The sequence below is a fragment of the Salarias fasciatus genome, chromosome 6 (genome assembly GCF_902148845.1).
Source record: "Salarias fasciatus chromosome 6, fSalaFa1.1, whole genome shotgun sequence".
In the NCBI taxonomy this organism is placed as follows: Eukaryota; Metazoa; Chordata; class Actinopteri; order Blenniiformes; family Blenniidae; genus Salarias; species Salarias fasciatus.
In genome coordinates, this window is record NC_043750.1 from 19,418,257 (window position 1) to 19,445,965 (window position 27,709).

The 27,709-nt window shown below is 45.2% G+C and overlaps 1 protein-coding gene across 2 annotated transcripts; it reads left to right on the plus strand.

Annotated features, from left to right (window-relative positions):
- The first annotated feature begins 3,217 nt into the window (after positions 1-3,217).
- On the plus strand, positions 3,218-27,589 carry mxd4 (MAX dimerization protein 4). Of its 2 annotated transcripts, XM_030093733.1 has the most exons (7): positions 3,218-3,433; positions 4,054-4,153; positions 7,498-7,527; positions 21,296-21,410; positions 23,111-23,273; positions 23,794-23,799; positions 24,221-27,589. In XM_030093733.1, exons 1-7 carry the CDS (start codon positions 3,370-3,372, stop codon positions 24,409-24,411), a joined length of 669 nt encoding a protein of 222 aa, XP_029949593.1. In that variant the 5' UTR covers positions 3,218-3,369; the 3' UTR covers positions 24,412-27,589. The 2 variants fall into 2 exon arrangements, with proteins under 2 accessions (XP_029949593.1, XP_029949594.1); XM_030093734.1 differs by lacking the exon at positions 23,794-23,799.
- The last annotated feature ends 120 nt before the right edge of the window (positions 27,590-27,709 follow it).

Here is a 27,709-nt window from a genome sequence, read left to right on the forward strand (position 1 = left end):
AGTCTGCATTAGAAATACCCCCATATGACACAGAATGAAATCCAATAAAATCCAAAAAGGTCCAGCTGGTGAACAATTTTGATCAATAACCTTAAAATTGAATGAATCTGTTGTTCAAATATCGTTGGCTAAAGTTGACTCACTAAAGTGTGCCAGTAAACACTCACGCTGACTGCAGCAGCAGAAACCCATCGTCCTACTTCAATCTATTTGAAAGAGAGGAAACAGACCCTCTAACACAGAAGCGATAACATGCACAGAGATGAGTGCTTGCTTGCATGAAAAGATCCTTTTAGAGTCAAGGTCATTTTACTTGCAGGAGTTTGCCTTATTGTGCTGACCCTCTGTGAGGTCAAATAACATTTCATACAAAAAAAAAAAAAAAAACTGAAGAAGCAAATGTCCTGTGTGGCTCCATAAACTTCTGGCATCCTGCAAGCAGCAACAGGCTACAGTCAGACACAGAGTGCAGTTGCACAGCGCAGTGACATCACAACATATGTGGGCTCATGATAAGGAGCAATCAAGTTGCATAACTTCTCTATAATTACACCAAGAATAGTCATGAGGTGTAGCCCAAACACAACATCCGATTTGACCCGAGAAAACACAGCAGCTGAGCTGTTATGAAATGCTACATTATGTGTGTGACTGGCTCATATTCTCACTTTGACTTCACACGGGCTGCAAAAATTTAAATATAGGTATAACTAGGCTGATTCCACAGGCTGTTAACAATTTACATGTAGACAAGACAGCAAACAGTAGTCTCTATCATTTGAGACCTCTTCGTGAATAAACAATCATTTTACACCAAGCTACAAAAAAGTGAAAACATCAACTGAATTATGGACAGTTTTGTAGGTTTAAATGGCACACAGCTTGCACTTTTTAACGAATGTCTAAAGAATTGTGACACTAGTTAACACAACTTACTAACCATTCACATGACTGTAACCTTATCAGAACTCTCCATCATGGCCAGGGCATCACGCCATTTAAATGATTGTTTGCTTGAGCAGTGGAAGTAATAAAGCTTCTTTTCAGTCAAATGCAAACCAATTTTCAGTCGTGTTCTGCTAATGTGATGCCAGTGTTGTATTCCTCTTTGCTGGCTTGGCTACTGCTAATAATAACACGTTTTAGGCAACCTTTAATTTGCTGACATTAACCAAACTGACAACCACAAACTTTAAATAGCACAGTGCTGTCTGAAATCAGCCTATGAAATATTGTCAGTAGGACCCATGAGATAAAATATGCAAAAATGGGGATCAAGAAAGTACCAAAGAAGCAATATGTGCAGCCTTATGCTCATCATTCACACTAAAAGTCACTTCCCTCACTGTAACGCCTTTGCGATTGTTTCACAGTGTGCACTAGCATACACCCACCTGCTACCAATATACGCTGCTTTCAATGCAGAGAAACCCATATTCATGCTGTGTAGGCCCTCCTGCTGAGATATCATAACTCTTCCATTGCTCCAGCAATCGTGACATCTTGCTTACTCCCACAGTTCTGCTGGAAACTTATTACAAAGGTGGGGGGTTGCTCCAAATATTATGAACCATTACACTTTGGTTCTGATGGGATTTCCCCAATAAGAAAAAGCTTTGAGTCTGCTGCCACAAGTAGCTGCAAATAGAGTTGCTGACTCGAGTCACGTGAATCGGACATCAGTCAGGTTTTGAGTCATGAATCATGGCCATAGACTTGACTCAGTGTGAAAAGACGTGCGTCTCTTTTCAGTGGCAGAAGGGGAAGGTCTTTTTGGCAAATCAGCAGCGCGACAACAGACAAGTCCTGGGCTGACTACTTTTGGATATAAAGACAGCTGAGGTCAACAAAAAGGGTGGAGCGATGTGCAAAGCATTTGGTTGAAACCTTTCTCATGTGGGAAGCAGCAGCCACGTCCAGTTTCAACATGCAGAAAATATAATTTCATAATTTGGTTGAAAAATGGCTGGAAAATTATTTGGAAATACTTTGAGTCAGTTTTCTCTTGAAAGTAGCCAACCTGCCACACATAAGGCATTTTAAAGCTTTTGAGTTGAGTTCCTACACAGACACCAAACATGAACATTTTATGACATGTACACACACCAGAGGCTTTATTATGTGTGTTCATTTCCATGAGTAAACAAGCTTTTTCTGAAAAAGTAGTGTCTCTCTACTTTCAGAAAATAGAAACTATACAGTATGAATGTTGCTTTTTTGTGAAGTTGAATGATCTGTGGTTTTGAAACCAATCAATAATTCAATATAACACAGTCCACAATTTATCCATTCATGTGATTGTGCAAAGCAAATTTGTCTCACCACTGGTTTCAATAGTGTTCTTGTGCAGCATTCCTTTTAATTTAGTGTTTTATTACTGATTCACTGTTTTTGATACAGTTCCAGTAAAGGCCTCAAAAGTCACAGCATCAGTCTCTTAAATGCCACAATTCCTCAATGCTATTCAAATGTAAAATGTCTTAAATTATAAATCACTGGCCTGGTATTGTTTCTTTATTTTTATGTTGTGAAAAGTTCATACAATAATTGACTAAGTTAGTGTTTCATGTGTAGTGTGAGGCTGAATACATACGTTGGCACTCCCAACCACAATGTGAGACTTGAGTCCTTATAAATACAACCATGAAATCTTTTATTACTCTGTTAAAAACTGATTTCAAAAAGTGTCAGCATTTCTTGCACCCATAACTGCAGCTCATTTTATACCTTCAAAACTATTTCTACAACTTCTAAAACTTTCACAGGAAATGAATTCAAAACAAAGCCAATAAAAACGCTGCTATGCCTCACAATCACGCAATCATTCATCTGACGGACATGCTTTAAAAAGCCCCGTTGACTGATCGCTCACTGTTAAAGGTTTAAGTCCAAAAGCACACTTTGAACAGTTATCAAATTCAGCAACCAAAACAACACCCAAGTTCACGCGAAGCCACGCCCCTAATTCAGTCCAGCGAATTATAAGCTTCCTGCTTGTCCGTCCATCCAATCAGCAACGGCATAGGCGGGTCACTAAGGCTGTTGCTAGGGTATGTCCCTGACGACTTTGGCAAACTCTAGCCAATCAGCTCCCACCTTTGGACTTTCAGCCACAACACTGGTTGAATCTTCCCCAGTGTGCCCGCCCATAGGCTTTTCCTATTGGCCAGAGGTGCCGTCAGTCATGTTGGTGAGTTTTAGTTAGGTGCTGTTGATGCTGTAGTTTGGAGTCACCAAGACTCAGAAGTGATCGTAGCAGCGCTCACACATCGCTCCTAAACTGTTTTTATATTTTCATTCCATTATTTTATGACTCCTACATCTGTGTATATACACTCTTTTTTATTTTTATAACGAGACAACAACAAGATGGAACTCAATTCTCTCCTAATTCTGCTGGAGGCTGCAGAGTACTTGGAAAGAAAAGACAGAGGTATTTCCAGCCACGCTGACAAGTTGACAGCATTTGTACGATCATGCTTATTCTGTGAATGAGGGATTGTGGTGGCCGCTAACTTCATAGTCTGTTCATGTGGCAGGTTTTAGCGTACTCTGCCATAGTGCAGGTATGATGTCACTTAGTAGACAATGGGACCAGGCGATGGGTGCAAACTGGACCCGCTGGCCTGCGCCTCGGAAAATGACAACAGTTGTAATTTATCGTGTAAAGTGTGTCACGTCTTTATAAACCCTGATCGATTCGTTTCTGACAGAAATCACGTGTTGTATGTTGTCAGCATGCACTGTTATGCGTTTTTTTTAACGTGAAAAAAACGAGTAAACAAGAGTGACATTGAAAATGTAATCCAGTGTTTTACTGCCTTAACGGTAATGTAACACGAATTAAATAAAGTAAAGAGCTAGCAGAGGCTTAACAATGCTATGTAGATGCATTTGGGATCGATTGCATTCGCGATCGATCACGTTTTGTTTCAACTGAATTGTCATTTAGCCTGTTATTGAGAGCGACTCATTGCAAACATATCTTTGCAGACTTTGCAGTACATTCAATCTTTTTTAATTATTGATCTTTTTTGCTTTTTGTGTCAATAGGGGCTGAACACGGTTATGCGTCTGTTTTACCGTACAGCGGCGACTTTTCCCGAAAGAAAACGAAAGCTTCGCCAATTTCCAGAAAAACTCAGAACAATAGGTAAATATCATTCTTACTTTTATTTTTGTACGTGTGTGTCCATGTCAGTTTAACCGAAACACATGCAGACAGAAGGGAAGGGGTCAGTTTCCATGCACCCTGCCGTCATCTCTCTCCCTCTCTCTCGCTCTCTCTGCTGCTGCTGGGCTGGGCTCTCTCTCTCTCTGTTTTGGTCTCTCCAATAAACAGTGCCACGCGTACACTGTCAACTCTCTCTCTCTCTCTCTCTCTCTCTCTCTCTCTCTCTCTCTCTCTCTCTCTCTCTCTCTCTCTCTCTCTCCTCTCTCTCTCTCTCTCTCTCTCTCTCTCTCTCTCTCTCCCTGTTCATGTGGTCATCGTGTTTGTGCTTGGTGTGTCCACTGCTTAATAAAGGGCTCTTTGAAATGGGGTCACACTCATGCATTTTTTTTGGCACCCCCGCACATCCAAAGTTAGTGAAAGTTTTGTTATTATTTCAGGTCAAGGTTTTATTTTTTTATTTTTTTTTAAGTTTCTATGTGTTTGGCCTCCCTTTGACCCCAATCATCCTGCCACAAACAGTAAGATCATAAAGTGACAGAATTATATTACCTAGTAGTGAACATAAGTTTCAGTTTCACTTCAGTCCTCCTGGTGTTTTCAGTCCAGTTGGACTGGTGATTAAAAGGAATTTTAAGCATCAGCTGCTCACATTTAATGATAATGTTTAACACAGGAGTGTTTCTATTATTGCCACGACAAGCAAATATTTTCATGATTGAGTATCAATTTCAATACGAATCTGAGTCATTTTAGTCATAATCTCGAGTGAGGGAAAACATTATGGACACTTTATTTAACCCCCCTAAAAAAACAAATTCGATAAATAAATTGTTTGATAATATAATAAACCAATCTTAATCGACATGGGGGTGTCATATTGAAGTGGTCTTTCTTGTCTAAACTCAAGTCCTGGTCTGGAACCCTGTGCATCTACAAAGTGTACGCTGTATGTTTGTACAGTAGCCCATTATGGACAAACCAATCTCTGGCTTTTGGACTTTTGGATGTGAAAGTGTTTTATTGATTATAATGTGAAACTTCATGGCGAGACGCCTCTGAATTGTCTATGAAATTCATTCACAGGAAAGACATTAACAGTATCAATACACTTCATAGTAATTTCAGTTTTTTGACGATGTAAAGCCCTTATGCCAAATAGACTGGACCTCATCCGTCTGGAATGAAAGGGGAACGGACTGCATTGACATGGGACACACCCTCAGCAGGCATCTGTTGTGGACACGTTTGGGTATATGTAAAGGCTTGATGTAAATTTTTACTGTTTTATTTTGCCCAGGTGTGTGAGACTGAGCTGTTTAACTGTGTGGATTTTACAGTCATTCTGTGTGTGTGTGTGTGTGTGTGTGTGTGTGTGTGTGTATTTTTTAATGAAGGTGATTCACATCAGCATGTGATTTATCAATGATTACCACAAAAAAAAAAAAAAAAAAAAAACTTATGTTAGGTAATAGCTGAAAGAAGCATGGTGGGGAAATCGATCCACTGTTGTCTGAGTTACATCACAGCTCGTACGGCATGTTAAGGAGTATCGCTCTCAAATTACACTCCTTTTTTCAGTGTAGTATTTTCGGCTGCATGACACAAATAAGAATGCGGTCTATTCCGCATTCTTTTGGTCCGGTGTCTGACAGCATAACACACTTGTACAGTGTGTGTTTGTGTGGATGTGGCAGGTGGGTGTGGTGGCAGAAATAGACACCTACACCCTGTGACAAAGTGCAGCCCACCAGGGCTCCGTGCACCAGGCCCTCTTTTTTCCCTCCTTTTTACTTGCGACGGCACCGAGGGCAAATTCCCCAATTCCCTTTATGCTCTCCTCCAGCTTTTTTAAGCATTAACAGGATGCTGGGGGTAGCAGAGTAAAAACATTTGTTCACGTTTGAACTGAAGGTGAGGCTGGCAGTCGCTCATAAAGCACAGTGTGTGCATTGTACAGCGAGTAACTGCCGCTGTAATGTTTGATATCAAGGCCAAATCTGCCTATGAGGGCACATTGCTGAAATATGTAGGTTCTGTGTGTGTGTTTGTGTGTGTGTGTGTGTGTGTGTGTGTGTATTAATCTGCTGTTATTACAGGTCTGAGAGCATTCCCTTCCTCTGAATGATTTCCCGGTCGTGCCCTGTGCTATGACTGGGACTTTTTCCCCTCCCTTCCAGCTATTTGAATGGCACAATTTCCTTCACCAAGGGCGTGAAGCTATTCCGTCGGCCTTTCAGATCAGGCTATTAGCGGCGGTGCGACATCCTGCGCTCCCGCTGGGCCGATGCCTGCGCAGACGGCCGACTGTAGCCCTTCTTTGCTGCAGCGATCGGCGTCGACGTGCAGGATGCGTCCTCGGCACAGCAGTGGGAACCAAAGGGCGCTCCGACAGTGGAAAATCTGAAAGGACTTGTTGTCAGTCTGGCCCTTTTGTTGTTGGCTGTTTTTTTGTTTTTATTGCTGTGGTATCCATGACGGTCTCATGAACAGAGGGCCTGTTTCAGATGGACGGCGGCGCCCTTCGTGCTCCCAGCTGTGCATCATAATAGGAGGCTCTCCTCGGAATAGCCCACATGCTGAGGAATTCGGCACAATATAGGACTCCCAGACGTCTGAGTGCGTTTTTATCCACGCTGCTGTTCAGTCAGTGTGCACTGCAGTGTGCGCATGCTGTTTGTGCGCACACGGGGCAAACGGGGACGCGAGGGGTTTTGTGCAGTGTCACAGATACTGCTCTCGCTCTCTCTCTGTTCCTCTCTCCCTCCGTCTGCCCCTTTTTCTATCTGTGTCTATCTCTCTCTATTTCAGGGCTGTTTTTGACCTCTGCAGCGTGCTTTTTTTTCTCCTTTTTTTTTTGACAAACGTCACACAGAAGAGACTTTTAAAGTCAAACTCCATTCATCACACGTTCCCAAAATATGCAGCCAAGCCTCTGCATGCTGCTGTCCTCAATCCACCCCACTAAATCAAATGAATATGCAGCAGGGCGCGCTTGTTTTAGAGCATTATGAAACTGCATTTCGAACATGAAATGTTAATGCGCAGGAACTCCAGATTTCAGAAAGCCCCCGAGCCACCTGACGGCAGACAGCGAAGAAGAATCAAGGCCCGTCTTTGATCTTTTGACACATTTTTTTTTGTCTGATTTGTTTCTCAGATCTGTTACTTTGCATTTACATCCAAACTTTTGAGATCAAAACATTTCATAACCAACTTTCTCCCCATGGCACTGAATCTGAACCCTCATGTCACATGAGATGAAGTTTTAGTAGTATTTTTTTTTAAGCATTTTGACACTCTTCTTTTTCTTTTTGTCATTGCAGATCATCACACAATGAGCTGGAGAAACACAGGTAGGATGAAAATCTCCTGCTATCTTGTCTGTCTTTTATGTGTCTCAGATTTCTCTGCATTGTCTTTGAAGGCACAAAGGGAAGGAACCCCGGCTGCAAGTAAATGTCAGATATTTTACAATCCGTCAGAAACACAGAGCTTGGCAGAATCGGATCAGAGGTCATGTTCAAAGGCTCAGAGATTTAATCAATTAATCCCTCGTGCCTCGAAACGGATAATAAGCTGATTTCAAAGAGCACCTTCACTTCGATTAGATCTGTCTCACTATCACGGATGAACTTCATTTCCTTGTATGGATGGGGAATCCTGTCAGTAATGTGATAATCCGGCCCCAGCTGACAGAGGTGCAGTGAATCCGAGCCCACAGATAGTATTCCACGACTCCCAGCATGCCCAGTGCCCACACTCAGAGCTCTTTGTGTGTGCTTTTACTTTCAAATGCACGTCTATCTTTCACTGTTTTACCCTCAAAAAGAACTGGGGATGTAAACTAAAAGACTTAAACGAGTTCAAGTGTTAAAGTCAGCCTCACAGGGAGGGCACAGAAATCAGCTGATGTGACTATCAGCATGTGCGCCGTGGCCGAAACGGGCGTGTCAGGCCGCGTGTGCGTGACGCACCGCCACTCACGCCGAAGGTTCGGGGTTTGTCAGTCACATGTCTGGAAGTGAGTAATGTATGTGTGTGCTGAGAAGAGAGAGACAAGTAAGGGCATATTCCTCTCTGACCCGAGAGACTCAGGACGCCCCGGATTATTAGACTGCAGGTGTTGAGACATGGAGGTTACCTCATGTCCCACAGCGGGCGTTGCCGGTTACCGATGAAGTGACGTCCACTGAGAGTTGACAAACGCAAGTGCCAGTAAAGACTTCACTCACTTCCCTTGTCAATAATGTGGCCACACGTTTCTAAAAACTAGATTTTGTGACATCTGCAGCCACAGCATCGTGACTGCAACCATACGTGTAACTTCCTGCATTGTTCAGTAAAGTTATGAAGTAACCTTTGATAAATTTCCATTCAAGCTCACTGTCAGATTGCATCGCCCTTTCTGACAAGTGGTGACTTATTCCGTATATTTTTGGACCTTGATTCTTCCTTTTCGTCCCTACTCATGACTGTATGGAAAAAAAAATGCAACCTGCTCATTTGTGATGACAGAACAAACAAGTGACGGCATTACAACAAAAAGCCATCCTGAGTCGATCCTTGTCTGAACCTGCGGCCTCAAATTACCCAGTTATTACTCCAACATGCAGGTGGTAGCCATGACTGCAGCGCAGCCATCTTCAGAACGGGCCTATGGAGTGGATTCCACTTGTCGATTTGGTATATTGGTGCTGCAGCTGCTTATCTGACCAACAGAAATTGAAGAGTTACACTCACTTTCATTGAAGACCTAAAAGTTTTCGTGTCAAAACAGCATAAAGAATGAAACCCACTGGAAGCATTTCTGCTTGAAGTTCCAGCTTTAATGTACAGCCGCCTCGGTATTGCTACCAAAGTCTTCTTCACGCCCTCAGACGACACGCCAGGGAGGTGCTGCTGTTTGAGCCCTGACTCACTGTCTTTGTTTGATCACGCGTTGTTTTGTGTTCGTCGTCTCGCAGCACAGAGGAAACCTTTAACTCGCTCACAAGGTAGACAAGGTGACTGGTGAATGTCTGGGCTGGATGTTGGGAGGCAGCTGGTTCAGTGACAATAGTTTAATAGCACCTAAATCATGTCCTCTTGTAACAGGGCCAAGGTTTCCTCGAAACTGAAATAGCAAGAATAGCAAGAGGATTTTTTTTTATTCCCTATGCTGACTGAAGTGAATTTCTAACTTTATTTAAAACATCTCAAGGTTATCCATCATACATATTCATATTAAGGTTGGTGTAGTGGCTTGTAGCAGCAAATCAAAGTTACTTAATGGCAAATTAGAAAAAGAGACGTGGTGCCAGGCTTTGCCCAGCCTGCAAGTGTCCATATTAGACTGATAGAACTTCTTGGACTGCTTCCCTTTGGGATGCATCTTTACCCACATTTACTTATATCCTTTTTTATTATTATAAATTCATTGCACTTTAACTGTGCCTGCTTTTAGTGAAGGCTCATAGCTCTGTTAATACATTACAGCATAGGCATGCTGTTCCTAAAAACTGTGCAGACACACATTTTTATTTAATTCTACTGTATTTTTCTAAGTTAACTTTTTACTGTTTTTCTTACTTTTAACCAAAGTAAGGGACGACAAATAAAGTCATTTGATTTTGAATGATATATTATCGATCAAGATAATAAAAACAAGGCAAAGGTTTCAGGTGTTTCAATGATCACAATGTTTGTATAACAGTTTATTGACAGTAGCCCTTGACTAATGCGACAGTTTTGTCATGACGTGTTTGTTTATTTCGTTTCTATTTTCTGCGTACGAGACTCAGCCAGTGCCTGCTCAGTGTCCCTCATGTTGCCGCCTTGCTTCCTTGGCAGACATTCAGAAGTCACCCTGCATATACTTGTGTCCTGTTATCAGAGCAAGTTGTCTGCCCGGTGGCTGTGGAGACTCGCGGGGCCGTCTGTCCCGGCGCTGCCTGCTTATCTGCTGCAGTCTGAGTGGAGCTGTGACGGCTCTGTTCAGACCATGTCCAGGATGACTCCGCTGCTCCTCTCATCTCTCAGCAGTTTGCCGAGTACTGGCTTTTTTCTTTTTTTTTTCTTTTTTTTTGAGTGTGTGTGCAACCAACGCGTTGTGGTTGATCTCCCGTGGCATTGTTTCCTTCCCATTTCTGACTTGTGCCGGTCATGATCACGCCTGTTGACGACTCATCGCGCCACAAGTTTCCTTTTTCGAGCAACGTGAAGATGTTGCAAATCTTTTTTGCTTTCCAAACAGATCACCTGTTTACGGGAAATCTGAGCCCGTCCGCGTGAGGCCGAGCGTCTGGTATGTTTGTGCTGCTTCCCTCAATTGAAAGAAGGATTTACTGTTCTATTTTTATCACCGCCACCCACGGCCGTCAGGTGCTCTCGGTTTCATTTTTGCGATCTCCGAGATTAAAGCAAGGCTCAAAGTTTGCAGATTAGTCTCAACAAACAGTATTCTCTTACAGTCTATATCCCCGTGCAGATAATGTGCAGCAACTGTGCAGCACCTCCTGAACTCAGCTTGAAATTTGCATGCATCTCGTGGACACAGGAGCAAGCACTCAGCCTGTCATGGTCTAATCTTCTCTCTAATTAAATTTACTCTCCTAGTGTCTTCTACTCCCAGCTGTGATGGATGACTTATTTGGCTTTGAGGAGCTCTTTTCCCTCAAGTGAAGCCCGCCTCCGTGTGTGCGTGTGTGTGTGTGTGTGTGTGTCAGGCATAGCATCACCAAGCTGTATGAGTTATAGTGGGTGGTGGGGTGGGTCGAGGGGGGCTCCCTCCACTGCCCCGTTACTTTACCCCCTTGCCTATATTCTCTTTGTCTCCCTCTTTCTCCAGAGACCACATCTGGTTTTTTTTTCTGTTGTCTGCCTCCTTTCTCTCCCTCCTTCTCCTCATTCTTTCTCTGCTTTTAGCTGACTAAAACAGTCTTGAGTCAGCACAAATGTGAGGTTGAAAGGAGGAGGAGCGCGGCCCTCTCGCAGAAGGCCTTTATCACTGTGTATTGAGTGATAAAGCTGGGTCTGTTTTTCCTCTTTTTTTGTGATCCTTTCTTTACGCGACTGACTTTATACTGAAGTTAATCATGCATTTTATTGTGATTGTAAACTGCATTGTGATCGTGGACGAAGTCAAGGCCACATCCTGGTCTTTAAGCTGCTATTTAAAGAGAGTGTATTATATTCTTTTGTAGATATTCTAGGTCTCCACTAGGGACGTTTTTCCATGACGCACAGTGGGGAAATAAGCGATCTTTTCCACAGCACCTCGTCTTAAACAGACCATTTTGCTCATGTCTCTTTAAGCCACACATCTCCCGACGCTTCTCTCTTCTGATTGGAGGAAGCCTGCTGATAGAAAACCACAGTAATGAGTCCTAAGACCTGAAAGCTACGCTTGTGCGTTTGTACCTACAGTTATCTCATCACAAACAACATAGTTTGTTGAAAGGAATTTTTGGTGTGATGTCTGAAATTGTACTGGTGGTTAACACAGACTTAAAGGTATGCGGTGTTAAATGCAAAGGCTGTAACCCTGATAGTCCTGTTGCTGCTGACGGGATGTGATATAATACTCATAGCCAGAAATGTTCGACGGTTTATAATGTGTGGAAAATGCCTAAAAAGAGTTTTGGACCCATGTAATCTTTATCGTCGATGCCCTGCATAATTTCTGCAGTGCATTCACAACACAACAATACAACATAACATAAAATTAAAATAAATGTGATTGTGTGAGGGTTAACCCTTTCAGCAGGAGTACAAATGTTGGTAATGGAGGGCTGGGGTGCAATAAATAGAGCATTTTCTTCAAGTTTTACTGATAAGTCACTGTTTTCTTTTTTAGCTTTACTTTCATTTGTGGAAATTTCCTTGCGGTGCAAAACAGACAAGCCTGGTAAAATGTATCTTACGCAATATGAGAGTCACGTTGTTTTCATGTGCAGTTATACTTCAAACTCATGCACTTCCTGCGTGTGACTGATTGTTTTCTGTCAGGATGATGAGGAATTATAACATTTAGATAACTGAGTTGCATGATTAGAAAAAGTCCATTTGCGTGGCAGAACCTCTGATTGCCAAATGTGACATCTCATGCTTGCTTATTGTGTTTTAGTCGCAAATATCATGGACAGTTACAGTTTAAACGACTGTTTCCTCACAGTGTGTCTGTGCTTTGTGGGCATGATGCTTCTGGAGCAGATGAACATCTAAAGGCTTCAGCTTCTGGTGAACCGCGTATTCAGGAAAATTTTCAGCTGTACACTCATGTTCATCGGTATTTTATGGAAACTTTTCTTAGGGGGTTTTAAGTGTCTGCCACGTAAACAAACGTGGGAAATTCCTTCATCCCTTTTACCTCAGTTTGGAGTGTGAAACTCACATGATGCCACACGTACTTCACTTCCTCAGTTGTGACCCTGTCATTTACAGTCATTAGTTTCTCAGAACAATGAAGGTTGTAATGTACACGGTCTCATCAGTACAGCGTGTTGTAATTTGTAGCTACACGTCATTTTCTAATGTGAACTATCGTCAAGGTTAATGAGGGGCGTGCCAATCGAAGAGTCATCTTATTATCTAAAATAGTCAGATGGTGCTGACTGAAAGGTTTTTATTTTAATAATAAAATGCCAATGAGAGGCAAACTACAGTACATTCCCATACATACAGACAGACAGTCAAATCAATAGAAATAAAGTGGGAATACACTGATAACAGTTTTTCACTGGACGAGTTCTGGTACGAGTGCCAACCTTTGGCTAGGTGTCTATGCAGAGTACCGAGACGAGTACTTATTAAATGCTATAAAGCCTAATTCATACTCCTATGCAAACGATACGCGAACACTACGTGCCGCCATGAGCCACCTCTGCAAAGTCTTTTCGTTGACGATACACCCAGGCCAATGTGTACGCACTGTTCTATGTGTTCTGAAGGCTGCAGAACGAGCTTCCTGTATGCCGCCACACACTCCAGCTCCCTGTTAATGAGTGTATCGGTCAGAATTGAATCATGTTTAGCATGTAGCATTGCTGGTGTGTGTGCCCCAAAACTCTTTAGCATGTAGCATGTATGAATTAGCTTTAGCCACCTCTTCATATTTTGCCAGAACATAATTTACTGCCTAAATTTGTCTTTCTCATAAGTATTAAATAATCTCCAAGCTGCTGTAATCACTCCTGCTCTCTGCAGACCTGTGGGCGACGTTGTTGACACATAAATGTCACGTAGTTCTCTCTGAGTTGTATTGGGGATCGTTTTCCTCGTACGAGTACGAGAACTCCACGCACCTGATACCTGTTACTGGTATCGGTATCTCTAAATCCCTGCTCTCTTTACGTACATTTTGCAAACTGGTTCTTCTGCTGAAAAAACAAAAACCAAACAAACAGCTAACCAACTTCATGAGAAGATATTTAGCATTCTTCTGAGGTGGATGTTCTAGTGATTGAAATTCTTGCCGGATCGAGTGGCGAAATAATCGTAGGTCTCTGGCACAAAACAGCTGATGCTCATGAAAACAACGGCGTAAGGATCCACTTTAACAAGGTGTGCATGTAGCTGTGGGCCACATTTCACGACCAGCAGAAAAAGCAGTGAAACACAAAGGTGAAGAGGGGGGGAGGGCAGGGAGAAGAAAAGCCGGAGCTGGGCCTCGTGTGTCTGAGTAGGAACAGATGAAGACATTCTCCAGCGTTGCTGAGGGGAGGAACACCGGGCCGTGCGGGACGTGGCTGCTATGTGTGTCAGAAATCCAGGTCAGCGGAGTACACACATGTACACTGGAATGCAGAGTTAAGTAAGAGAGGCAGTTTAGGGGGAAAAAAATGTGCAGAAGATCGAGAGGAAGGGGGGTTCACAAAACTAGCAGGCCGAGGATTGCAAAATCAGCTGCATGCAGCATTTGGTGGAGAAGCTTTGAGTCATAACTGATTCTTTTTTTTTTTATTCCACTGTTTGATGGGATTGGAACTGCAAGCATTTTATTATCTTTCAATCTGTTTTCACCCCTTTCTTGCACTCTTTAGTTGTTTGCTGTTTTACAGCTTGCAGCAGCAGCAATTGTGTGACCATTGTGGCTCATGAGCTGTTCATGTCATCACATTACTACCAAAAAAACAGATTGTATGGTGGATTGTGTTTTAGAGCTTTCAGACTATGTGAACTTTTCTTTACTCGTAACACTGGCTGGGCGTGAGTCTCTCAGGATGTGAAAGTTCGATCCTTTTCTGCTCTTGCAACCCTGTCTGGAGGAACCCGGCCTCTAGTTCGGCCCAGACCCTCAGACTGGACCACAGACCTCCTCTCTGCAGTAAACAGCTCAACCTCAACAGGCTGTGTTAAAATGCTTATTCGCGTGACTAGATTCCCGCGTGTTAATCATTGACGAGGATCATTATAAAACCCGAGCTTGACGTGTCAGGGAATCGCGTTCATTAAGCTGGCTGAACTTGTCTCTGCTAGTCCGTCCAACATGTGCAGATGTACTTCTCCACGCACACAGCGGAAGGCAATTAATGTCCAGGCCTGTCATTTGACGGTGTGTTGAAGTGATTCAGAGAAGCGCAGGGAAAAACGTTCTCTGTTTTCTACCCTCCCCGTTCTCAGCCCGCTCACACGCTCTCCTCTTTAAATTGTGTTTGACATCTGTTTTTCTGGTAACACCACCGTAAGCTGCCTGTGCTGAGGAAGGGATTTTGTAATGATCCGAGCGCACACAGGGATCGTTTCAGTACACGAAAACAATCGAATGAATCTAATTACTAAGCATTCCCAAACATGCCTCGTGGAAAGTCCAGTTTGTTTTTGTAGAAATACTACTACGAGGGAGCGGCGCATTCATTCTAAAGCTTCCTGTTGTTCACGCAGAGCCTTTACTCCAGTGTGATTCTACGAGGAGTGACGTGGCCTCCCTCTGCCTGCGGTACCTTCAGGTTTCTGTTTTCTGCCTTGCGTGAGAAAGCGGAGTCATGTGACGGCAGGCTCCTCGTTCCCGCCGTCAGAAGAGCGTGTTTATGGGGGAACTTGTATCCGTCTGTCTCGCCTTTCGGTTGTCACTGCACACACCGGGTGGGCGCGGCATCCCCGACGACAGAAGACAAACAGCGCTCGTCCCAGACGACTGACGTTTCCTATCAGCGTGATAAAAGCCTCCCGTGGCTCCCCTCCGCTCGAGTCTCTGCTCTCACCGGCGTGGGCAGCGTGGTGAACCGCTCTGCCAGTTTCACACCAGCCCACTTCTGCGCTCTTAGTTTTCTGACGTCTTGTTGATCTCTGGGAAATGTGAATCTGTTCGAGTTAAGCCCGGAGGGTGACAGGAATATAATAATGAAGGCTTGTTGAAAGGTTTGTGTGTTTATGTGTGTGTAGGTGTGTGTGTGTGTGTTATTCGGCCCCTGGGTCGGGTCCCTCACCACCTCAAACCTCCCTCCATCTGTTTCGTGCTCTCAGGAACCTGCCAGCCAGATGTGGAGTCACTCCACTGGCAGCCCCGAATCCCAGCACCACACTGCACTTGCACCCCTCCCCACACACACACACACACACACACACACACACACACACACACACACACACACACACTCGCAACACGGCCCCCACTTTTACTGCCACTCCACGGACAAGCTCGGCACATTTTGAAAAATACATCAAATCTAAAAGAAGTAAACTTCCCGACTCTGAACGAAACATCTGCCACTTGAAGCCCTTCGTGTTTGTTGAGTCAGCAATTATTTCAGAAAAACACACACGCAGACTATTTATGAAAATAATTGATATAAGCCCAGAAGAAAACAGACAAAAGAGGAAGTAGAAGGCAACAAAGTTCAGTCCAACCACCAGGAAAAAGAAATAGCTGGTGCAGCAGTACCTCCAGGAGACAACCCCGCAGTGTAAACAAAGCCTCGACGAGCAGATGCTCGCGAGGCTGCTTTGCTACGTGACATGGAAGCAGGATCCTGAGGGAGCTCGCAGCCCTTGGATGAAGGAAGTGGCTGCAGAGTCCAGCAGAAAGTCACATAAACACAACACTCCCTCATGACTTGCCGAGCGGTCCTCCGTCGGCTCAAATTGATCCACTTTATTGTTCAGCCAGCTGGGTGGAAGAAACAGTCGACCTGTGACCTCTCGGCCTCTTCGCACGGCTTACAGTCCTTCCAAATCAATCCATGTGGCAGAAAGTACCACAAACACGTAGTGGGATATTTCCATTTTCAGCTCTGTGTTTGCTGGGACCTCATTATTCCTGCAAACACACACTCAGACGGTCTTACAGGTTTTAAACAAAACAAAGCTGCAGGTTAAAATAACTTCCTGAACCATGTGATCTGGAGGAAAACTGTACGTGCACGCTGAGCTCGTCTCTGCTGCAGCCTTCTCAGATCCCTGCAGTTCACCTGGTGAGCGCAGCCTTATTATTACTGGGAAGAGTGATGGCCGGAGCTGTAAAACCGAGATCCAAGTTGTAATGACCTGGAATTATCCCTTAAGCCTTTAAAAACACAGTTTTGATCCTCTTTATTTTGCAGACGTCAAATGACAAACCCCGCAGTTTGATTCATGATATTTTGAGATTGAATTATCACATTATCGTGCCGGCTGAAGGCTCGAGTGCACGAAGCGGTGCTTCCTGCTGTCTTGCAGACTCCGGTCCAAACAGGCGTGGCGTGGCGTTTTACTTTTGTTTTTTTTTTTTGTTACGCCAGACCCAAGGGGGAGCGAATTCCCGTGGCAGCTCCAGTAAGTGAGGAGGGGAGCACTGCGGTGGCGTTCCTGACGACCTCTGACCTCTGCTCAGAGGGTTTGGCTCGGTGCCAGACGAGCCACCGGGTCCAGTGCGTATGGGCTGAGGAATGCGCCGCGCTGCAGCGAGGTCATTAAACAGTGCGGCGGGCGAGAGGCGAAGGTCCGCTGTTTGCAGCGGCTCGTCTCCTCGCCGGGGCTCCAGCCGGGGTCCGGCTGGTCAGTGTCATCGCCACCTTCTTTCCACGTTGATACATCCATCTGGCAGATGCACACGTGCTCCTGCAGATGCAGACGAGTAAGAAAACAAGATAACTCACGCTCGCTCTCCTTCCAAGGAGACTGCATGTAATCAGTTCTGTGAAAACGGCCTCATCTCTGCTCAGCAACCTTGTAAGTCAGCAGTTCTAAAAGCTTGTTCTACTTTCAGCAGCTTTCTGAGCAAAAGTTCCTTCTTTTTTCCTTTTTTTTTTTTTCTCCTCCCTCCCTTCCGTCCAGAGTCTTTGCTTTGTTTTGGCACTGAGCCCCTGATAGGGGGAGGGGAGGGGAGGGGTGGGGGGGGGGGGGGGGGGGGGGGGGGGGGAGGAGGGGGAGGGGGCAGAGATCAGACACAATTCATCCCGTGGTACTCGGCACGTGACAACAATCAGGTGGGGTTTTCTCCGAATACTCTGTGATCCCGGGACAAATCGAGCCGCACAGTCACGATTTGAATCCTCGACTGCAGAGAAAACCGCAGCACTTTCTTTCATTAGCTTTTAGAGACACAACCTCTCAGTGTTTAAATGCCTCTCTGACAGCATAATCCTGATTCTAGACACGTGGAAAACAACAGTCTTGAGTTGCAACAAATAACTCCTGGCTTCTAGACTGTGTCCAAAACTGTTGACAGATGAGTCTGTAACGTCGTGTAACTTCTTCCCATGTGACACTGGACCAATAGTGTCACACACATCACGACGGGAATATCAAAGGCTGTCGTTATTTTCAAGCCAGACAAATTGGAAAATGTGATTTGATTCAGAACCTCGTGGACCAGGCCCTGCAAAGCGTCTGCTCCCCCGTCCTGTGCTCAAGCGGTGCCACACCATGCATGGCTGTTTCAGGCGATCTGATAAACATTGCGTGACCAGGACTTGGCTTAGGAATAACAAACGTGAGAGAGGGAGGGTCCCTCGCCCTGCTCCAAATTGGCTATGTGCTCTTCAAGGAAAAACAGCGAGTGGGTCTCGTGGCGAGGGAACACATGGTGCGGTGAGGGAGCTGTCAGGGACAGAACAGCTCCGCTCTTACTGATATACATCTGAATCATGGAGCTGTGTTTTCTTTTTGTGACCAAGACATTGTCAGGTTGACAGGCGGTTTGTGTGTCACATACTGTATCGTGGAGTCATGTTGTCTCGGAGGCTGATGAAAGTGCAGATACAGGCCCGACTTTATAAAACAAACTCCAAAGAGGAAATCTAATTCACAGTGGGACAGAGGCAGCGACGTTTGAGAAAATACACTTCACCTGAACAAATATAGCTGTCAAAGAACTCTACAATGTTTTTTAAGGACTTTTTTCTTTCAAGAAATTTTTTTATGCTTACATTTTATCACTGGTTAAAAACTCACACAGGAACTGTATTCGTCCATCTGCCATTGGGTGAAATCCTGTCTTCAACATCTTTTTTCTGTTGAACTAAACGCACGTTTGATGTGGACATTGAAGTTTTTTTCCACTATAAATTTAAACCTTTAAAAAAGGAAAAAAATCTGTGAATCAGAGTCCTCTAAGTCGAGATAGCCGTCTGTTGACTTTAGCTTCAGACTCAAACGTCTCCGTGGTGTCAGTCTGACTCAAAACAAGAGCTCGCATGTTCCCCCCATCTTTGTTCGGGTTTTTCTCTGGATTCTACTGCAACTTCCACCGAGGATACAGAACCGGGCATGGAGAAGAGAGGTTTCTGAAGAAAAAAAACAAATCTGAATTCTGCGTCTTCTTTTACGTGTTGAAGAGAACATTCGTGTCTCCGGCATGCCAGGTGAAATATGTGGAGCTTGCAGATGAATAGGTCAGTGAAAACAGCCGAGTTTCCTCAAGTTGGGAGGGGAGTAGCCAGGCAGAGTATTTGGGAAACGCCTTGTTTTTTGTTTTTCATTACAAGAGAGGGATGGGGGTGGGGTGGGGTGCAAGATGGTTGCCCATTGGCTCAAGTTACCCTTTGGATGATGTGTGTGGAGCGCTGCCTCGCGCAGCTGAGCACACTGCGCTCAATGAGCCCTTTTTTCAGCGCCGAGAGAAAGTCATCCACCCGCTCGGACCCCGCTCCCTTTCCAAAAAAACACCCCTCCTCCTCCCCCTTCCCTCGGCTCTGCTGCGGACCCCCTGCTCCTTCCTGCCCGCTTCCCCCTGGCTGCAGACCAAGTGCTTCATGTGGCTCAGACTGGGGCAGGTCCGAGTCGGCCCCCCACCCCTGTCCTCAGAAGACACTTGTTTTCCAGCGGGACGAGGGTGTGTTGGTGTTGGCAGGGTGGAGCAGGAGGGTTGAGGGGGTTCAGCAGACGAGGGGCCAGGTGGAATTGCCCCCTGGGAGAAGAGGAAATAAAGGAATGAGAGCACTTTCACACGCCCTTTTTTTTTTTTTTTTCGTGGAACACCTAAACGCACCTGTGGAGCGCAAAGAGATTGTCCAAAGCGAGTTAATCTGCTTAATACGAATTAATAAAGATGAAATTTCTTTTTTGGAGCTATAATGAAATCCCCTAAAATTAAAGATGCAATCATGATATAGACGCCGGGACTGTGCTGGCCGCGGGCCCTCTCTTAGGTACCCTTAAATGAAACAGATGGGGCAAGCGAGAGGGTCTTACTTCATGTGAAAAACACAGGTGACGCCCTTCCTGTGAAAGGAGAAGAAAAACAGGGAAAAGAGTGAGCATGTGTGTTCAGACTGCACATGTCTGTGGTCCGCTGTGAGCTCGGCTCCGCAGCCAATCCCCACAGAGCTTCATTTCTCTGATTAGGTTCATTGTGGTCGCGGCGATGGCCAGTGCAGACCTTGCATTGTTGGAGTTTGTTTACCGTTCAGCCGGAGTTAGCCAAAGGAACGGGAGAAAAAGGGGGAACGGCTAGCTCGGAACAAAGAAACGGTTCATGGACTAGCTTGACTAATGGCGGATTGAAAGGCTTTTATGAACAAATCTGAATGGAGCGAGGACAGAGAGGGGATCTGCTGATTAAAAAAAAACGCCCTGAATAATGGCAGCTCTTTAAAACTAACATGCACAGTATTCATAGAAGGTCACTTCGAAGATTAACTTTGCCTTTTCTTCAACAATTTTCTTGATCTCTTAAACAAACACCTTGACTGGTCATACAGTGAACCGTTTACTGGAGAGTCCGGGCTGCTGTCCTGTGGCGCTCTGGCACTGCTGCAGGGTTTTCTGGGGTCGCGTTATGTGTACTCATTGCTCCTGTTTGTCAATAACGATCAGTGCACACCACCATCATGAGTCCGAGGACAATCTCTGTTTAGACAAGAGCAAGTGTGAGGTTTTGTGAAGGAATCGTGCACGAGGTTTTGGAGAACAGTCACACAGCTGTGCTCGACATTATCATTGGACATTCGCACTTTTTGCAAATGCAAGCTGAAAATAATAAAATCCCAATCCCACAATGGGCCCGGTGATGTATAATACATGAAGAACAGAAGAAAGGGCTTCCTTTTCGAAGGCCTGCTTGTCCCTGAATGTGTCACATGTGGGAGCAGAATGAGAGCAGCCCTTGTTTATGAAGACAGACACATAAACTGGATCTGGATGCTTTTCTTTCCTTTTGATAGTAAATGAGCAGTAGATGTAGCTCGCTCATCTGTTCCTGCATCATTTGCAGTGTGGCCCGTTGAACTTTCTGTGTGGACAGAGTTTCAGGCTGACTGGCTTGTGGCGATATTCTCTGTCTAATGTCCAATCCATGCATCCACTGGAAACTGCAACATTTCATTTAGATCCGTAAAACAGTCACAGTGTTCATATTTCAGTTGATTCTCTGTCGTTTGCAGCAGTAGAGCATAATCTGCTGTTTGTTGTAGCCCTGCGCTCACGGTGAACATGTGAAACCGCAGACGGCACGAACCCCCAGAAACACTTGAGCAAATGTCTCACGGTCAAGTCGAAAGTCACAAGTGAAACCAAACCTGCTGATCAGCGCCTCGCGCCGTGCACATTTCCACCCTTGTTTTCGTCGCAAGAGCAGAACCAAACAATGGCCATATATGAAGAGCGGCGTAGGTTCCTGCCCCGCAAAGACACGTGGATGAAGCTCCTCTCGGCCTGTTTGTGTCTTCCTCGCCGGCTTCTGGTGGGACGCGTGCTGACTCATCCTCTTGTTTGTGTGCTTTGCAGACGTGCCAAACTACGGCTCTACTTGGAGCAGTTGAAGAAGCTGGTGCCTTTGGGTCCAGACAGCACGAGACACACCACTCTGAGCCTGCTGAAAAGGGCCAAGATGCACATCAAGGTATTGAGAAATACAAAAAAAAAAAAAAAATCACAGCATGAAGGTTTGATAAGATGCAGCTCAAAACTGCAGTTTATTTATGCTTGACATAGAGATATGAAGCAAATATTAATAGCAATATTTGGTCAGTCAAAACTGGAAACTTTGGATAATTAATGCAACTGATGAATACTTTATCGAGAAAATTATTCTTTTTCATTTCAACTTTATAATCAATGTATAAAGAAAATCCCTTTTTCCTATTTTTCCAGCCTCATGAGCTCAAACTTAAGTTCTGCTTCTCCCATTTCTTCAAACTGATCTCTGTACTTTTAAGTGTTGCATTGTTTCCTAATCTTTCAATCAGATCGGTTGAAGGCAGGCCCAAAAAAGAAAAGAAAAAAGAAATTCCAGGACTGAAGGGGGAGAAAGAAAAGCCTCACAATTGAGTCAACAGAGAGGAAAAATACAGCAGATCTGTAGATTTGTACACAAAGATAAATTAGGTTTGGTTTGTTTGAGACCAACTGTTTCACGGTACATTGACTGTTTCACTTCACAAACACACAAGAGAGATCTATAAATATATATATTAAAAATAATGTGTGCAGCAAAAAGCCGTATCACAATAATGCCAAACAACTGAGTCCAGGCAGATCATTGGTCCGTTTTCATCTCCGCTGCTGTGAGTTTATTGAGTTGAGGACATGCAGCACTGATCAAGCTGTTTACAAGCAGCAGCACTGTGGTTGGTAGAAACTCCACACGCAGCCAGTTTTAACCCTTCACTTCCTGTTTACCATGCATGTCCTTTCTGCTCAGATGATCTGCACTAATTCCCGTCACTGCATCGAGTCTTCTCATTTCAGTGAGAACACTCACCACCGAGAAACACTCACAAATAAGTGTGTGCAAACGCTCATCCCACCCCGAGCCGAACTTCTTCAGCAGTTTGTTTTTTGTTTTCAGTCCGTGACCTGCAGATCAGTGATTTGACTTCCTACCCAGAAAGTCATTTTTAGATTTTTTTTTTTTTTTTTTACTGGTTTACAGATTGCAAGTAGAAAGAAAACAAGATTGTTTATAATAAACACAATCACTTGATAACATTAGAAACAGTGAGTACGACGTGACTCTGTTCCATCAGCCAAGGTTTATTATTGTTGCAGCTTTTCTAAAGAAACTAAAGCTGTTTGCAGTTTTTTTATTTTTCACATATTTTTAGTGATGCACGTGTAATTTCTATTGTGTGGATCAGTGATTCCTCTCAAGTACATTGATTTATTCATTTATTTATTCATAATTCTGCAGTGACTACTTATTGCTTGTAATCTCAGGTTGCATTCATTGTTTTTAATTGTCACAACAAGAGTGACCTGCTATTACTATTTTTCTTTTTTCCTGAACATCTCATCAGTAAAGAGCCGCGCTGTCCTTAAGTGGAAATAATTTCCATTCCCTCAGTGAAGTGAAAGTTCACGGCGTAGGTCATATTTGACATTTTCCACTTAACTGCATTCTTATTATGAGATTACTCACATGAAGAGCATAAAGTGTGACTTTCTTGGGTCTGTGGGGTGAAGAGGCTCTCCCACAGTCTTGTAATGCAGGATGAGAAAAAGCTTGACCTAGAAATGAAGTGAGCTCTGAGGTTTTGCTTGTGTGGACCAGTTGAACGTCATCGGTGTGTTTTGCGTGTGTGTGTGTGTGTGTGAATGCAGAAGCTGGAGGAGCAGGACAGGAAGGCTCTAAATGTGAAGGAGCAGCTTCAGAGAGAGCACCGCTACCTCAAACGCCGACTGGAGCAGCTCTCCGTCTCGGGATCCGTGGAGCGCATCCGCACCGACAGCATGGGCTCCACCATCTCCACCGACTCGGAGCAAGGTACGCCCGACAGGATCGACCCGCCGGCCACCGCGCAGGCCTCAGCCAGACCACGCCGTCCAGACTTTACCCGACGTTAACAGCCGGGGGCTTTGCTTGTCTATACTGTGCAGTAAATTTAAATGAAATGTAGATTTCCTCCACATTTGATGCAAATCAGCAACCGCCAACGTATGGCTGTGGCCGGTCCTACTGATGCTTCCTCGTGGACGCCGCGCTGGAACCGTTTGGCTTCTATTCAGCGGCATCACGGCGAGCCCGTGATTACACCAGCTTTGTTTGCGGGTGATGACCCCGAGTCGGGAGGTTAACGCCTCAGATTACAGATTTACAAGTCCGTCGCTAATCTTTGGGAGGCTTCGCCCAGTGAGGTCCACTGAACCGAAGCTGCTTGTCGCAGCTGCAACTCTGTCACATGTGAACATCAGGAACAGCCTGAACTTGGAAATCAGGTGTCGTCTGAGGTCACGGGTCACGTTGGGAAAGATTTAATCGCGACCGTTCAGCTGAAAGACTTAAGGCGTGGGTATATTTAACCTGCCGGATGGTCAAAGGGGTGTCCAGGCGTGCAGAGGTCAGAAAGTTTGCCGCCTTTGACTTCCTGTCATGGCGAATGCCCGCTCGCCAGCTGCAGACGCCGTTGCATGTCGCTGCGGTCAGACGGTGTCAATCTTGTTGAGCGTGAAGAGAGAATCTGCTGATCGCCAGAGTCACACTCCCCTCTAACAGGCTGTCGAAGTCCTAATCCCGGACGAGGTAAACACACAAATGCAGTTGTTTGTCAATGGACGGGGATTAGCCGCGGGAGCACAAAGATCTGCCTGTTTGCCGGGAGTTAATGGCCGCCTAAATCCAGGTTTAATCCGCGGGCGCAGCAGGCTCCCTGATAAATATTCCCACAGTCGGATGGAAATAAACCGTCTCTTCTCTTTTCTTCTGTCGTGCAGAGGTGGATATCGAGGGTATGGAGTTCACCCCCGGAGAGGCAGACAGCGTGGACAGCATCAGCGACGGCGAGGAGGAGGAAGAGGAGGAGGAGGAGGAGGAGGAGGAGGACCACTACAGCCTCCAGAGCAGCTCCAGCGACACCAGCTACACGGCCACACATTCCCACAGACTGCAGCCGCACCACTGTTAAGACGCCGCGCGGCCATCTCCCCCCCACCCCCCACCCCCCACGCTTTCCCGTCCTCGCCCCGCCTTCCCCTCTTGATTTAAAATCGCCAGCGTCACCCCGCGCGGCTGCGGCGGCGCGACTCTCCCCCCCATTCCCTCTTCGCCTAGCCACGACTCTGCGAGAAGCACATGGCACTGAAATGCCACTCGAGCTTCCTGGGCCCCTCCCTCTCCCTCCCTGACCTCTGACCCCTACCTTGCCCTACTGTACCCTGCCTGAACCTGCCCCTCCTGACCCTCTAACCGCCCCTGTCCAGCGTCGCAGCAGGCTCAGAGAGCGCAGAGCAGAACTTGTGTTTCTTTTATACGAGAATTTGGTGGCGAGGTTCACAGCTTTGACTTGTTAATCGGTTGACGTCCCCGCGTGCGTCTGCAGGAGAGAACCATTCGGGCGTGGGTTAAAGAGGTCAAAAACTAAGAACAACCCCCGAGTCGTCCCCACGCGGCAATAAAACAGCGATAAGAATCGGTGCAGTAGTCGAGTACGAGGTAAAGCTTTTCTCTTAGTTCTGCAATATGGAACAACCGCACCTCGAGAGCTGATTTCAACACACAGAATCTTTCGTTTTACACAATAACATTAACAGGAGCAGCTGCTGCAGATGTCCTGCTGGTTCTTAAGATTCTGCAGCATCTTGCCGTGAAGGTGCAGACACGCAACTGTCCTCTTTCTCAGAGCGTGCAGAAGAAGTAACGGAGGTCACGACAGTCCTCCGAAGCATCCATCTGGGTCTCTGTAGAAACAAGTTCAGTTCCTCGTATGGAGATAAAAGATTTTCTCAGGTGATTAAAAACACTCCAAATCCTAAGTTTCAGGCGATTTCACAACAAAACATCGACAGTCACCAAAAGCTTCCCTCACATCTCACATACTGCACCTTCAGACAGGAAGAGGTTGACACTTTCAGGGCAAACCTGCCATCTTGTTGAGAGTGAGATGAGGAGAGAGAGGAAAGTGGAGGAGCAGCAGACTGCCCACAGCAACCTCCCTCCATACTGTCCAGCGATGTGCAGCTTTTAAAAAGTATTATTAATCATCATCCTCTCAAGAGTCGTGTCCATCTCGTCATCAAACTCTCAGCAGGACGGCAAAATGTCCCCCCAAAACTTCTTTACTTATTGCCAGCCGTGCTTTTAAAACAGGGTTTCTTCAACAGCGTCTCTGCATTAATAAATGGGGGGGAAAGAAAAGTCCCGGCGCTGTGGCAGAGAATGAAAATGTAAATAGATGTACAGTTACTGTCCAGATCCTGGTGTCTCCCTCTGGTTGGGCCGCCTAACCACTACTCCACACTACTGACCACTACACCAGACCACCCTATGGTGTGGATGGACTACTATGTCAAATAACAAAGAAAAAAAAAAAAAAGGAAAGGAATCGCCTCACAGCTAAAACTCTACTCCTGAAAGATTGATTCCTTCTCAGTAGCGAATTGATGTAGCAATAAATAGGAGAGGCGGGTGTTGAATCGATTCTAGTGGACCATGAGGTGTTACAGGAGACCTTTTTTTTTTCCCCCCTTTCTCCTTTTGACCCTATTGGCAACTTGTTGCTCACAGACAGTGGAGATGTGCGCAAACTCGTAGTTAGTATTTCTCTGCAGCTCTGTTTCTGCTTCCTGCTGGTATTCGTGTGTGAACACCGGCAGGAAGTGTGTGTGTGTTGGACTTATTCTGATTAACAGGTCAAAGCTGTAAACGTGGCAGAAAAAGAACGGGCCAGCTGTGCTTACCAGCTCTTCGGTAGAGGTGTTTGTTTCCGCTAACTTAGCAAACTAACCACAGTCAGTTCACTTTTATGTAACAGGAATAATAATCCTTTTCTCCTCTGCTCTTTGTTACTTGTTTCTGGAGCTTTTTTTTTTTTTTTTCCGTTTTTGAGCACTTCTAAAGACCAACGTAGATGAAATTCCTTCCGTAACTCGTCTGTAACTTATGCACAATAGTCACTATTGACGGAGGAGACGCTCCTGTCGCTCTCTGACCATTGAATAATCGTTTAGCCCCAGTCGTTCCTGGCAGTCTTTTAGAGCTTGGCACTTTAAAAAACGAGAAAAGGCCCGGTCCACGTGGCTGGTCTGACCAAAAAAAATTACAAACTACAAAAGACTCAAAAGGATAAACAAACAAAAAAGATTAAAAAAAAAAAAACCTTGCATACAAAAGAAGCTATGTGTCACTGAAAGTGATATTAGCCAGTGTAGTCTATATTTCTTGTATTAAATTTTGTATTATATTTTCCTAAATGTTCTCTTGTATTGAAAAGACAAAAAAGAGTGAGTATATCTATCTATATATATAAATATAAATACATAAAAGTATATGAGAGACAGACAGACAGGAGGCCAGGCTGATTGAAGGGAGAGTGGGGGCAGGGGAGCTGATACACTGGCCCCTCTCCCTTGGGTGACTCTCCTGCTGTCATTCTGTGCCTTGGTGAGCCTTCGACCTCCCTCCCCCTCCTCCTCCTCCTCCTCCTCCTTCTCCTCCTTCCTCACCCACACCTCCTACTCAGGTCACACTCCCCATCTCCCAGTCTCATCCACCCTCCCTCCTCTGGTGGGGCTGAAAGCTTTGATTCCCCCCCCGGTACCAAACGCTTCCATGAGCAGGGGGCATGTGAAGAGAACACCTCATTATAACTGAACGGAGGAAAGAAAACGCTCCCTTGGTCTCTACTGAAGCCGCTGTTGTGCTACACCCCCCCCCCCCCCCACTTGATGCCCACCCATCTGCCAGTGTCGCCTCTCGTAACGGGGAGAAAAAGAAGAAGAAGAAAAAAAAAAATCAAACACTGGTAAACTCCCATGGCAGCTTCCAGTCGCCCCGAGTGGTCACCAGCGGGGTAAAAAAAACAAAACAAAAAAACAAAAAAAACTCTTCTGGGCTTGAAGCGCATTTCTTTCTTTCTTTCCTCTTTCTTTCTTTTTTTTTTTATGTCATGTTACTATTGTTGTATGTTGACTTTGTGTTTGTTCAGCAGGAATCACTGGGAGACGAGCGATAAGAGAATTATCCAATCAATGGCAGCTTAAGGTGTTATCCTCCCAGCTCCCAGTGGTCCGTCCCAAAAAAAAAAAAAGGTTTAAAAAAAAGCATTACCCGTCGATCAGGGGACTTCTTGAGACACAGCAATATTACCATCGTGTGCTTTCTGAGGGGGGGGGGCAGGGTTTTTCAAACAAGCGGGTGGTTTTGCTTTCGACTCTGTGGTGCATTTTTGGTGACCAACTCTTTTGTTTTATGTTTGTTTTTTGTTT